This window comes from Phanerochaete carnosa (assembly GCF_000300595.1).
Source record: "Phanerochaete carnosa HHB-10118-sp unplaced genomic scaffold PHACAscaffold_7, whole genome shotgun sequence".
Taxonomy (NCBI): domain Eukaryota; kingdom Fungi; phylum Basidiomycota; class Agaricomycetes; order Polyporales; family Phanerochaetaceae; genus Phanerochaete; species Phanerochaete carnosa.
Genome location: NW_006767634.1, coordinates 207,262 through 219,766, shown reverse-complemented (window position 1 = coordinate 219,766; position 12,505 = coordinate 207,262). Strand labels below are relative to the sequence as shown.

General features: G+C 52.0%; 4 protein-coding genes across 4 annotated transcripts; 2 read left to right on the top strand and 2 right to left on the bottom strand.

Moving 5' to 3' along the window:
- Positions 1-970: 970 nt before the first annotated feature.
- PHACADRAFT_30100 (uncharacterized protein) lies at positions 971-2,289 on the top strand (the record flags this gene model as incomplete). Its single annotated transcript, XM_007397540.1, has 4 exons — positions 971-973; positions 1,076-1,851; positions 1,901-2,146; positions 2,196-2,289. 4 exons carry the CDS (start codon positions 971-973, stop codon positions 2,287-2,289), a joined length of 1,119 nt encoding a protein of 372 aa, XP_007397602.1.
- Positions 2,290-3,545: 1,256 nt separating this feature from the next.
- PHACADRAFT_147295 (uncharacterized protein) lies at positions 3,546-5,795 on the top strand (the record flags this gene model as incomplete). The annotated part of the gene is made up of 10 exons (XM_007397632.1): positions 3,546-3,622; positions 3,679-3,760; positions 3,815-3,972; positions 4,030-4,136; positions 4,191-4,392; positions 4,444-4,626; positions 4,684-5,093; positions 5,150-5,237; positions 5,298-5,635; positions 5,700-5,795. The coding sequence occupies exons 1-10, from the start codon at positions 3,553-3,555 to the stop codon at positions 5,793-5,795; spliced, it is 1,734 nt and encodes a 577-aa protein (XP_007397694.1). The 5' UTR covers positions 3,546-3,552.
- A 6-nt stretch (positions 5,796-5,801) lies between these two features.
- On the bottom strand, positions 5,802-8,147 carry PHACADRAFT_259153 (uncharacterized protein). The gene is made up of 22 exons (XM_007397631.1): positions 8,036-8,147; positions 7,888-7,969; positions 7,810-7,823; positions 7,653-7,754; positions 7,591-7,600; positions 7,517-7,534; positions 7,426-7,451; positions 7,342-7,367; positions 7,254-7,288; positions 7,169-7,193; positions 7,102-7,113; positions 7,026-7,041; positions 6,936-6,972; positions 6,781-6,881; positions 6,677-6,723; positions 6,607-6,619; positions 6,530-6,557; positions 6,418-6,475; positions 6,336-6,360; positions 6,134-6,272; positions 6,003-6,073; positions 5,802-5,945 (listed from the first exon to the last, which is right to left on the bottom strand). Exons 1-22 carry the CDS (start codon positions 8,137-8,139, stop codon positions 5,930-5,932), a joined length of 1,005 nt encoding a protein of 334 aa, XP_007397693.1. The 5' UTR covers positions 8,140-8,147; the 3' UTR covers positions 5,802-5,929.
- Positions 8,148-10,835: 2,688 nt separating this feature from the next.
- Positions 10,836-11,285, bottom strand: PHACADRAFT_197410 (uncharacterized protein; the record flags this gene model as incomplete). The annotated part of the gene is made up of 4 exons (XM_007397630.1): positions 10,836-10,938; positions 10,993-11,006; positions 11,075-11,156; positions 11,221-11,285. 4 exons carry the CDS (start codon positions 11,283-11,285, stop codon positions 10,836-10,838), a joined length of 264 nt encoding a protein of 87 aa, XP_007397692.1.
- Between the last annotated feature and the right edge of the window lie 1,220 nt (positions 11,286-12,505).

Genomic DNA, 12,505 nt, shown 5'->3' with positions numbered 1-12,505 from the left:
CCACGCCAGGACCCTCGTATTTGGGGACCTGCGCGAGCCGAACGTGCTACGGCGCCCGGAGGGCGGAGCGATGCTTATCGGCTTTGACTGATGCGGCACGGCCGAGAAGGCGCGATACCCGAACGACATCCTGATGGGGACGTACATGCCATGGCACGAGAGCGTGCAGCGCGGCGGCTTGATCACCAAGGAGCACGACATTCACCTTCTCAAGCAGCTTATTGGCGAGCTTCGGGACTAGCAAAACACGCACATCGGTGATGTCAGGTTTGTGCACGCACGTACTCGTGCAAAGGACACGGATTACTCGTTAAATCCTACTTCAGGTTTGTGGTACTGCAACGAGGCCGAGAGTGTCGGCGTGTTCGTCGTCAAGATGGATTCGGTGTTCCTATTGCATTCGCCCACTGTTGTACGCCGAACGCGCGTCCCCGCGCTCAGCAGTGGAAATTGTCCGCAAGAACGGCCTCGTGGTCGGGGCCTCCGCAAACCGACCACACTGCGGTGTTTTAACGGCGGAGCGATGCCCATCGACTTTAACTGGTGCGAGAGGGACGGCTCAAGGCGCAGTACCCACGTGATTTTTTTGATGGACAATGACATGCCAGCGTGCGGCGAGGAGGTTTGACGACCAGGGAGCATAACATACATCCCCCGCAGCAAGAGACGCAGAAGGACGGCCTCGAGTGTATTCGAAATCGTTGTTTTTGTATGTTAGTAGTTGCTTGCATAGTTTCAGCCTTAGCTGTCGCCGACTCGCGTGCGAAGAGTGAAACCGAGTGCTTTCTTAGGTGTCGTCTCGCAGCGCAGCAGGGCATCACGTGAATGCCGACGCGTCGGGACTCCCGCCGCAGCTCGGGGCGGTGATGGCGCTTTCGCTGAGTTTCTTCGAATGTTTGTCTGTGTTAGGAACAAAAGCTTCCACCTTCCAAAATTGATCTGTCTTGGTGGCTTGCGCATCACCACTACCATGGTACGTACGACTTGATCTCCTGCTCTTTCTGGATTGTGAGTCCATTGTGGCCATCAGCTCTTATGTTCTACTTATTCTTCGGTCAGTCGACGCTAATTTGAGAGGGAGACCCAGGCTCAGATCGACCCAACGCCAGACGGCGTTGACAGGTTGGAAGACGCTCCGACATACGAGGAGTTCCTTGAACGATATCTCAAACCAAACAAGCCGGTCGTTATTGGAATAGATTTGGCCAAGAGCTGGCCAGCTCTACGAGAATGGACAGTCCCAACCCCACCTGAAGCTGCCTCTGGGAGCTCTAGGCAAATCGACTGGCAACACCTGTCGGACGCCTACGGAGACCACGTAGTCTCTGTGGCGAACTGTTCCAAAGTCGACTCGTTCGGCAACCTGGAATGTGACACGGCACGGTTTCGTGACGTCGTCTCTCAGTGGCAGAACGGCGAAGGCCAGTTGCTCTACGTCAAAGACTGGCATCTCGCACGCTCTATCGAGTCTGCTCCTTCCGTTTTTTCCCCGGCCACTTGTAGCACCGGCACTATACCGTTCTACGTCACCCCACATATCTTCGCCGACGATTGGATGAACGCGTTCTACACCACCCACACGTCAGACGACTTCCGGTTCGTGTACGTTGGCGCCGCGGGGACGTTCACGCCGCTGCACCGGGACGTGTATTGCTCGTACAGCTGGTCGACGAACGTCTGCGGACGCAAGCGGTGGTGGCTCTTTCCGCCGGAACAGACATCATACCTCTTCATGCCGGCGCGCAAACTGTGTGTGCACGACGTCAGGAGTGTGGACCTAGAGCGATTTCCGGACTTTGCGAAGACGAGGCCGCTCGTTGTCGAGCAGGAAGCGGGGGAGACGATATTCGTGTAGGCTTTTCACCCGGATACAGCGATTCAGGCTAACGCAAGCACGTAGACCGAGCGGCTGGTACCACCAGGTTGAGAACCTGACCGCGTGCATCTCGATCAACCACAACTGGTGCAACTCTGTCGGCCTGCCTGTACTCTATTCGTCCATGTGCGACAAGGTCATCGAGGTCGAGCACGCCTTGGAAGACGTACGGGACATGTTACGTACTTCACACTCGGGGGACGAGCGAGCGTGGAAAGCCGAGTTTTGCTCCGTAGTGCAGGAACTGGTGCAGCAGGATGCAGGATGGAAGTGCGTTTTGTGTTGCTTTTGGACGAACAGAGCCTCTTGATAAATCTAGCTGGTTAACCTTCTGGAGGATGGTTGCCCACGCTCTGCAGAGCGCGGTCCGTCAGGACAGTGTTGTCAAGACCGACGAAGTGCGTGTTCGCTGACCAAATAATATTACTCTCCACTGGATCGCTGCTTACGCAGACCTGAATGCAGGGTCGAGCGAACGAAATGATTTTTCAGCCGCTCTTTCCCTGTGCACCAGCCCATCTTTGCCCGTCATTATCCTTCGTTCAAGCACAGATCCGACCCTGTCATCGGGATTTCGTACGCAGGGATCGCTTTGAGTGCGAGGGAGACGTACTGGAGGCTGTCCAGCAAGTTGCTGTACTTCTAAGAACCCAAGATGATGGCACGTAATGGTAAACAGGCAAGAAGGGATAGCAAGCAGCATTAATGCATCTCCTTCGTTAGGCGGTGCGTCGGAGAACAGTGTACTGTTCACTTGCTGATCTTGTTGAAGACATGTGAAATTCTTACACTTGCTCACATTTCTCTTACGCTTTCGGCGCGAATTTTTTCGCGCCTCGTGTGCATGATTTGAATGTGGTGGGTAGTAACTTAGAATGTGACCAGACGCGCCGCAGCTGCGCGATGACACGTGAATATTAGGTGCCGACGCGTCGGGATTTCCGAAAGTAGCATCGAATGCCACGGAACGCGCCTGAGAAAAGCGCCGGCGCATTTCTTTCCGTAACAATCAACAGCTGTAAGACAATGTTCGTCAATGCGTCAAACGAGAAGCTTATTCTTGCTCGATGGGCCAGCGGATTATCCGAAAGGCGCCTGTAGCGAGCCGGGCCCACTGGCAACACAACAACAACTTCTGTCTGCCTGTATCCTATACGAGTGCGTACATGAAATAATTCGCGCATCACCGCGCGGCTCAGGCAATGTAAGCGATCCTTGAGCGGCGCGGATTTGTGTTGCTGATTTTTTAAGGTGGGCTCGTTGCCGACGAGCCACGCCAGCACAACTGACCGCGACGCCCTCATTGATCCACCGGCGCGGGATCTATCTGTTGGCATAAGAGTGCCATAAATTCCATCCTGGCCGCGACGTCATCAGACACAAACAGCGGAGGCTGCTCTGTGTGACATTTTGGGCCTACGAGGAGGTGCCTTGGCATTGATCCACAACAGCCAAAAGCAATGCATCCTCAATCTGCGGCGCCGGAACGCTGAAGGTTGTTGGGTTCCATCAGCGTGGAGACAGGGAAGTAGGCCGACTCGGAGGGACACCGCCCGGGGTGCTTCTCAGGGTGCTCCCTCCAGCATTTAAGGCAATGTGTGTGCGATACAGCGACACAAACCACCTCCATCGCTGTTCTAGCTGCGCTGCTAAGAGAGAACCTCCCCTGCGAAGTAATGGCCAGCCAAAGGATCTTCACGTCTTTCTCCGACCTGCGGCCGGAATATGACTTTGTAATCGTTGGTGGTATGTAACGGGTCGCGTCATTATGTGAGGTTACTGATAATGCTCTCTTCGTATAGCCGGCATTGGCGGCAGCGTGCTGGCTAATCGTCTCAGCGAGGACCCTTCAGTCACTGTTCTCGTCGTCGAGGCCGGTGGAAAGTGAGTCTTCATCTACATCCTACGACCCTGAGAGGTCTCTAATTTGTCTCTCAGTGAATCCGAGAACCTCCTGGTGCAAGTCCCCTTTTTGGGCGTGCAGCTGGCTGGGGGTCCTGCGGACTGGAAATACGTTACAGCCGCCCAGAAAGGTATGGTGGACCGCACTATACCTTGCGCGAGGGGCAAGGCTCTCGGAGGCACCACCTGCATAAGTGAGCGTTATATATGTAACTCTTAGTCGTGAATGGGGTGCACTGATGCTGCCGCAGACCTGCTGTTGTGGCAAAACGGTGGATCAGATCTATGGGATAACTGGGCGAAGATCACGAAAGATGAAGGCTGGGGCTGGGAGACCGCACAGAAGTGTTTCAAGAAGGTGCGCATTCGTGCCTGTGGTTTGGCAGCGAGATGATGACCTGCGTTCACATAGGCGTCTCACCTCGCTCCGCCTGCTGGCGGACGGGATATACATGGCTTCGTTGAGCCATCTGCGCACGGGCAGGGTCCTGTAGCGGTCAGTGCCCCCGGTTACCCATATTCACTCGATAAGCTTTCAATCGACGCCGCTGAGGAATTAGGCGGAACTTGGAGCTTCAACATAGACTACAATCCTGGGAATAATCTCGGCACAAGTTGAGCCACACGCCCCTAATTCCTTTGCTCTGCCTTATACTCTCCACTAGGCTACGTACAGTCTACGGTTGGTAATGGACAGCGTAGTAATTCTGCACACGCATACCTATATCCCGCTGCTAGTCGCCCGAACGTGGATATCCTGATCAATACTCAGGTCACTAAACTTGTACCTGTGTCTGGCAGTCAGCCTGCGAACTTCCGCAATGTCGAGCTGGCACACGCCCGAGATGGTGAGTACATCGCTCATCTTGCAGACTCCTTAGTACCGATAGACGCATTGATTCTAGGACCTAGACACATTGTCATTGCGAAGAAAGAAGTCCTCCTTGCAGCCGGTGTCATTGGCTCACCCCAAATCCTACAGCTGTCCGGCGTTGGGTCTCAAGAGTTGCTCTCGTCCCACGGCATCCCTGTCCTGGTGAACAACCCCGACGTTGGAAGCAACTACCGGGACCACCCCATGGCCTCCCTGCACTTTGAGGTCGACCTTGCCGATACGTGGGACCCCGTGGTGCGCAGCCCCGATGCGATAAATGCCGCACTTGGGCTGTGGAAGGAGAAGCGCCAGGGGCTGCTCGTCAACGGACCAGCGAACACCTTCAGCCTGCTTCGCTTGCAGGACAGCGACCCAGTATTCCAGAAGCACCCGGATCCTGCCTTGGGCCCCCGCTCGGCGCACGTAGAGCTGGTTAATATCGTACGTCCATGAGCCTTTTTTCACGTAGGTCCCCGGAGCTTAACACGATGGCGCAGAATGGTTTTGCGCCGTTCGGGAATGTGGTCCCGCCAACCACCGGAAATTACATTTGCGTCCTCGCTGAAGTTGCATCTCCGCTGTCAAGTATGTCCACAGTCCCTCTGACTAATATTTCTGACAGCTAATGATCGAGGTGCTCCCTAGGCGGGACTGTGCAGATCGCGTCGCCCGATGCGTTCGACGCCCCAGCCATTGACCCTGCGCTGCTCACGCATCCGTTTGACCAGGCGGCCATGACGCGCGCCATCACCTGTGCCCTCACGTTCACACGCTCAACGCCGCTCAAAGGTCACATCAACGGCCCCGTCGGGCCAACAGCCACGATCGACGATGACGACGCGAGCAAGCTCGCGTTCGCGCGCGAAAACACGTATACGATGAATCACCCATGCGGCTCGTGCGCCATGGCGGCGGATGACGCGCCAAACGGCGTCGTAGACTCGAAGCTGCGCGTCAAAAGCACGGCAGGACTCCGCGTCGGTGTTCGTGAGTTGCTTCCCCCCCTTTGATCCTCGAAGGTGGCGCTCATTGCACGGGACGTGACAGCCCACGATGCCGAGCTGCCATATACAGGCTGTCGTGTACATCATCGCAGAACGGGCTGCGGATCTTATCAAGGCGCAGTACGGGCTGGCCAAGTAGAATGCAGTTGGGCTTATAATTTTGAAGTAATGGTGCACGGAGTAAATTACAGTGACAGATTCGTCCAAGTTCATGTCCCGACACGCATCAACCATCATCGCGCCAGGCGGATTACATACGTGCTGTCGCAATTTTTAAACGACTGTCTCCCTAGTATGAATTACTCTTGAGAACGTCTGGGCTAGGAGGGTGTTGAGAAATACCCACCTTTTATAAAATACTGGGAGGGTGTCAACGACAACTTCAGCTCCCCCGGGAGCAACAACTTCCGGTGTTTCCTGCAAAGCCGGGGGACTGTCGTGCCGAGCACCGCTTTATCAAAAGGGCGGCTCACGTACCTTGATGAATGGATTTGATGTTCGCGGTCCAAACGACGCATGGCTGATGCCCATGGTGCTCCTGTCAGAAAACTTCGACAGAGGTACTATCGTCTCGACATTTCCCATCTTCTGTCGAATACCCGTCCGTGCGTTCAGCCTGTGTTCACAAACGCAAACATCAAGGTTAGACTGAGGAGAAACCGGGAAGATACACACGTACATGGCAATGTAGGCATTCACATAAACTGCGAGTAGGTGTTATCAGAATGGTCGAGGGGTAATAAGAAAGCGAAAGGTCGTACGCTTGCTGATGACGAAGTACAATGCGACGAAGGCGAAGTTGTGGCGCTCAGTAGCAAACTGCGTAACTACATATTAATCAAATGACAGGAAATGAGGTGAAACGTGACTTACAAGTACAATGTTGACGGTTAGCGCCATGCTAAATTATGCGGTCAGAAGTGAAAAGAGGAGCTTTTCAGGAGACATACGCCGTCAGTAATCCTAAGCGATGACTTGGTCATAAACGGACGCCCGATGGTGACGATAACTTTAGCGTACCCGTGTTTATCACATATGCCATAAGGGTCGTAAGGACAGAATCCGTCCTGTATATCCAGCCCATTTCATCAGAATGATCTATCGAGCTACAATATCATATTGACCTTCGAAAGCCCGTTCTTGATTGGTAGAGGTAGTAGCAGAGAATAAGGGCAATCAGTGTATCACCTAACAACTCAGTCGCAAACTGGGCGAACACGAATGCCTGTATGGCACCCGCGTGAGACGCGCGAGATCTACCTGGTAGTTGAAACCTTACCTGAATTTTTTGAAGCGTGAACCACGTCTGGCCTACCCTGCGATAATGTCTCCGTTAGTAGGCAAGCGCTTAAAAATCCAGCATACTTACGATCTTACGGTCAAAACTACACGGCAAGCCAAGACTTAAGTTCGTATTCGTGCTTATCCCAGTAGCACAAACTCACCGATGCCGAATACTGTACGCGGAAGGGCTAGTTAATCTACTCGCGATGACGTTCTCGTCGTGCTCACTTAGATCTAGTAGCGTGACAATTCCCTACCATCGGGAAAAAAATCAGCAAGTGTCGAGGTACAAATGCAGACGAATGTGATCTACCACCGTCAGAGCGGGAAGCCATTTTCCTCCACTCACTATACAGCAGCGAATTAGCGACAGGACGTATATTCAGTAGTTGGACATATACATCGCCATACTCGCAGAGAGAACATTCTACGCAGCTTTCGATTAGACGTGATTCTCCGTGAATATTGCAACAACGGTGGCTCACGATCGGACTACCACTTCAGTGACAGCCTAGAAAGGAGGGAGAGAGGGATAGTTGACCACGGGATATTATCACAGAGAAGTGAGAAGCTTACTGTAGTCGCGAGATGCGCCTTGCAGAGCATATTCAGTCAGCATCAGATTGTAGGTGGTGGTGTATGTTACCCACAGACATGCTCCTGAAACGTACATTATATATCAGTCAGCACATCGAGTGGTTAGATCCCTTACCAGACTAGCGGTTTCATGAGAGCCGACGAGCTACCGAAGTTGGTGACGAGATACCAGTATATGATATGGGAAAGGAGCGCTGTGTCGAGCGTATCCACTAGCCTAGATTGTTATGTCATCAGGGAAGCGCACTGAAGAACTCAAACCGCTGGCTTACCACAGAGAGCCGACCTATGTCGCCATAGTACCTACGTCAGGAAATAGAGTATACAGAGAGAGGTACGTCCGGACTCACTGCGGCTCTGACCAGCCAGCCATCTTGAGCAGCACTGTGTTGGTAATACACGACTGTTTGAAGGACCGTGATTCCGTACAATCTAGTAGTACGACGGAAACCGTACTATAAGTTATGTGGTAGTTACAGGTTCGATAAGAGAACGTACACAGCAGCCACCAGCGCTCCAATGAGCAATGCGCCAAAGGTGCCGTTCAGGTCTAGCGGTGGCATATCCGCACTTATAACAGGAGGTGAAGGTGTCGCCGACATAGATCTCAGTAGATGGTGGCGCAGCGTTTGGAATATGAAAAACACGTCCCTGCAGTAGGAGGCGTCGCGAAAGCCAAAGAGACAGTTGTATGGGCGGCGGGACGACCGCTGCGGCTTATAAGAATCATCAGGGCTGATTGGTCGGAAGCAGGGAACTGACAGCGCTGAAGCGCGAGAAGAGACAGATGCGGACAACGGCTTCCCATGGCAGTGTTCTCATCTACCACCTGATGTTGATCTTGCTTGCTGGACGTTGATATCTGCCAGTGGCAAGCGGTCAAATGAACACAGGTTGTATCGCCCTGGTCCCTGAGGTGGGGAAGCTGAGGTCTAACCTTGCGTAGTCCGCGGCCAATTACTGCTTTCTGCCGCCTGCTCGGATGCTGCCAGGGGCACGGGAAATCAACTTCCAGTCTGTGCATAGGACGTCTTGAAATTTAGACATTAGCTAGCAACCAAGGCTTTAGTTCGCTCCCAGCTTACTACCGACTTTCGGAAGGGAAGCTTTGTCCAGTGCAGCTATCGTTGATGACTTTGGCAAGAGGGCTGTGAACAAAATCCAATGAATCATAAAGAAGACTCGTACCATGTGCAGAGAGAAGATGGAATAATATATAAGAATTACTTTCCCCCACCCCCGCGCTTGCGTACTGACGTAAGCTCCGCGTTGCCAGAAAATGACGTCATAACCAACGGCTGTGCTTTTCCTGGTATCCCGGATTGCTTGTTATCCGGCATACGTCAGAAGAATGCTCGAGGAAGCCCCTTTTGCTCCCTCCGTCGTTCCACTCGTATGCACTTGCGTTTGAGCTCTCTTATTTGCTACAGCTTACAGTACGAGTAAATCTGGCCTGCCTATTCGTGATGACGCACTGCACATATTGTCATATTAATCCCTAACCAATCAGCCAATATAAATATCTTCCGGCAGTGTAGGGCCGCCGCACGTTTCAAACAACTGTGTATTTGTCGCGACTTTTGAAAGCAGATCAATCAGTTATGGCGAGAGGATACTGAATTGTAGACTCTGTACCTTTGTTCTTCCGGAAGGCTACAAGGAACAAATTCAGACCCCGGGGCTCCGGAAGAAATACCGCCCGCAGCTTCCTACAGAGCAGTCAATCATTGCTTCGAGAACCCTTTCTAAAAGATCTTACACACCTCGACAGACGAACGTGATCTCTGCGGTAAGATTGATCTATCATTGGAGTTCGCAGAGGCTGCGTCAGAGAAATTCGGCAGAAGTGCCGTTAGTTTGACTTCTCCCAGCTTCTGCCGGATGCCCGTCCGTGCATTCAGCCTTGTCCAGAAAAGTGGTATCCATCCAATGATATCAGCGCAAGAAGGTACGCTAAAAGCACACACGTACATGGCGAGATAGGCGTTTAGATACACTACGAATGGGAGCTATCAGAGCGGCTGCAGAACGACGGGAAAGAGAAACATCGTACATTTGCTGATAGTGAAGTACATTGCGATAGAGACGGCGTAATGGCGTTCAGTGGCGAACTGTTCGACCGCGTCACCGTCAAGGCCAGGGTATGAGAGTAGAAATAACTTTACCAATGCAACATTAGCGGTCAGTGTAACACTGATTCAGGCCGTCAGACACGAATGGGAAGCATTTGAGATTACATACACAGCGAGTAGGCCTGGATGATGCCTTATAGTGGTGCCCAAAGCAATTAGTGAGTACAACGAGCGCACCTGTGTTTATCACGTATGCCATCAGAATCGTAATAACAGAATCTGTTCTACGGATATAATCCATTTCAGCAGAGCTCCTTATGAAATTGCAAGTCCGTCCTCACCGAGTCTGGAAGCCAGTTCTGGACTTGTACAGGTAATAGCAGAGAAAGAGAGCAATCAACGTGTCGCCTAGCAGGGTAGCCGCGAATTCAGTGAAAACGATTGCCTGTAGAGCCCACATTAAAAACTCTAATGGCTTCCCTGGATGCAATATCACCTGTATCTCCTGATGCCCGAAGAACGGTTGTCCTGCGCTGAGATAGCCCTGTCGTCAGTAAGAAAATGCGGAACGAATTCACTCTACTCGCAATTCAATGGTCATGACTCCACATTGAACTCAGGTTTGAGTCTGGGTACGCGAGTATATTCCAGCGGTACAAACTCACTGATATCGAGTACTATGTGTCGAAGGTCAAACAGTTCTCCACTCAGGAAAATGCCCAGGTAGTACTCACTTAGGTCCAAAAGCGTGATAACTCCCTACACCGGAAGACGAGATCAGTAAGTGCCGTAAACAGATGAGGGTTCAGAAGCACTGTGCTCACCACTGTCAGAGCAGGAAGCCATTTGCCTCCGCTTACTACACGATGGAAAATGAGGATCAGATCACAGCTGAGTCAGTGGCGAAGACATACGTTTCCATACTCGTAGAGTAAACATTCTGGAGGGGGGGGGGGGGGGGGGGCAAATTTCAAATGCGGCTATCTAGATCTGCAGCGAGAGCAACTCACACCTGACTGTTGCCTCAGTAGCGGCCTGGAGACATATGAATTAGAGCTGATCCATGCCGATGAGTAATCAACAACTTACTGTGGCAGCGAGATGTGCCTTGTATGCAGTGATTAGTTTGTTTTGAATCGCATATGAAGGCTTACGCCACCTACAAGCATGCCCCTGCCGTGTACACGATATATCAGGCCACAGTGCGAATGGTGACAAATCTCTTACTAAACAACTGGTTGTGAGAAAGACGACGGATTACCAAAGTTGGTGATGAGATACCAGTATATAAGCTGGGAAATGGCGGCCATGTCGAACGTATCCACAAGCCTAGGCCACAATGTCGTTAGTAAAGCATGCTAAAGGGCCAGACCGCCTATTTACCACAGAGAGCCGACCTGTGCGATCACGAGTGGCGTATGCATCAGTCAAGGGGGGACTCATGAGGGAGCAGGTGTGAACGCACTGTGATCTTGATGAGCCAGCCATCTCGCGTGGCACTGTGCTGGCAATATACGACTGTCTGAAGGGCTGTAATCCCGTACAACCTATGAAATGGGACCCACATTGTAAGTCGGAGGGTGGTGGACAAACCTGATGAGAGCAACCTACACAGCAGCTACCAGTCCCCCAACAAGAAGTGAGCCATAGGTGCCGCTGAAATCAGGTGGAGACATGATCAGACTCGCAGAAGAAGGTAAGGGCCCCATTGCTATAGTTCTCTGCTGACAAAAACTCGGAAGAGGTGCCGTGAATTCTCGCAGCAGCAGCCGTTACAAAAGCTAGGGGTGGCAAGTCAGCTTAGTCGTGAGCTGCCAAACGAGCTTTACAGCTTACTCAGACGCGCTATCGACACCGGATGCCTTCCCGTAAGGATCTGTAACGGTTTACAGAATAGATTTCAGATCAAAAGGTGTTCAGCATGTCCGGCATGTCGGCGGAGCCGTTGTGTCGGAACAGTGGACGCGGTACAGATGGCCTATCTCATTCTGTCCCCTCGCTCTCGCAAGAGTCCTATCGCGAAGATGGGTTGATTCGGTCTGGCTGCCGGTGTATGGACTGCTTTTTGAACTCCGATAAAAACGCTTAACCAGCGTCCACCCCGACTCAAGTGGCGCTCGCACCGTGTCGTTTATATCCCTCCTCCTCTGACCTCTGGATACCATGATGAGCGACGGCTGAATGCTAAAATATCAAAGAATGATCAATATGTATGATTTTAGGTGGTTATTCTTGCTAATTGAAACCGTACGCAGTGAAGTTCGAGGCAGCGGGTTTCTAAGCTGGCTCAGTGGCTCGTTTGTGGGGGACAGCGACAGAGATTTGCGTTCGATATACGATGTGGACGAGTCCGCGATGTCGATTACGCAGGATGCGAGGGTGCTATAAACTATATTGCTCCATAGGTGAACTTGCGGCATGCATTTGCAAACTAGCTAGCTCTAGTGCGTCTCGTCAACATTTCATGAGCTAGTGAGAACAACGACAAGTGCCAGTTGGTCTCCAGGTAATATTGCAATAATGATATCGACAGGAGATGGCACCTATAAGCAAGCTCTCGAGGTGCGCCGTCTCTACTTGGCCTTTCATCATCAGTTCACTTCAGCTCACAGCTAAAAATGTCTCCTCCTAATGGACCACTTGGACATCATTGTGGCACACCATCATCGTTGGTATGTGAGCTCCCCTTTGTAAAATCATGTTGATGTATGCCAAAGCATAGTTATATCATGTACCCAACTCTGCTTCACGCTCCGGTGAGTCGCAACAGCTTAATTCCTGATCTCACAGGTCGTTAACACATTTATTTAGTCTCTCAGTTCCTGCTTCAAATGCACCAAGCATGGCTGCGCTAGCCACGCACGTGTAGTACGTCTATTCAGTCATGCAAAAGCTA

Bases quoted from the DNA above. Each gene is read 5' to 3' on its own strand.
- PHACADRAFT_259153 (XM_007397631.1), bottom strand. From the start codon at position 8,139: ATGTCGGCGACACCTTCACCTCCTGTTATAAGTGCGGATATGCCACCG. The intron at 7,194-7,253 runs GTAGATCACATT...TCCCGATGGTAG, and splicing joins GGCTTCCCGCTCTGACGGTG to GGAATTGTCACGCTACTAGA. The intron at 6,273-6,335 runs GTACGTGTGTAT...TTGTGAACACAG, and splicing joins GTGAATGCCTACATTGCCAT to GCTGAACGCACGGACGGGTA.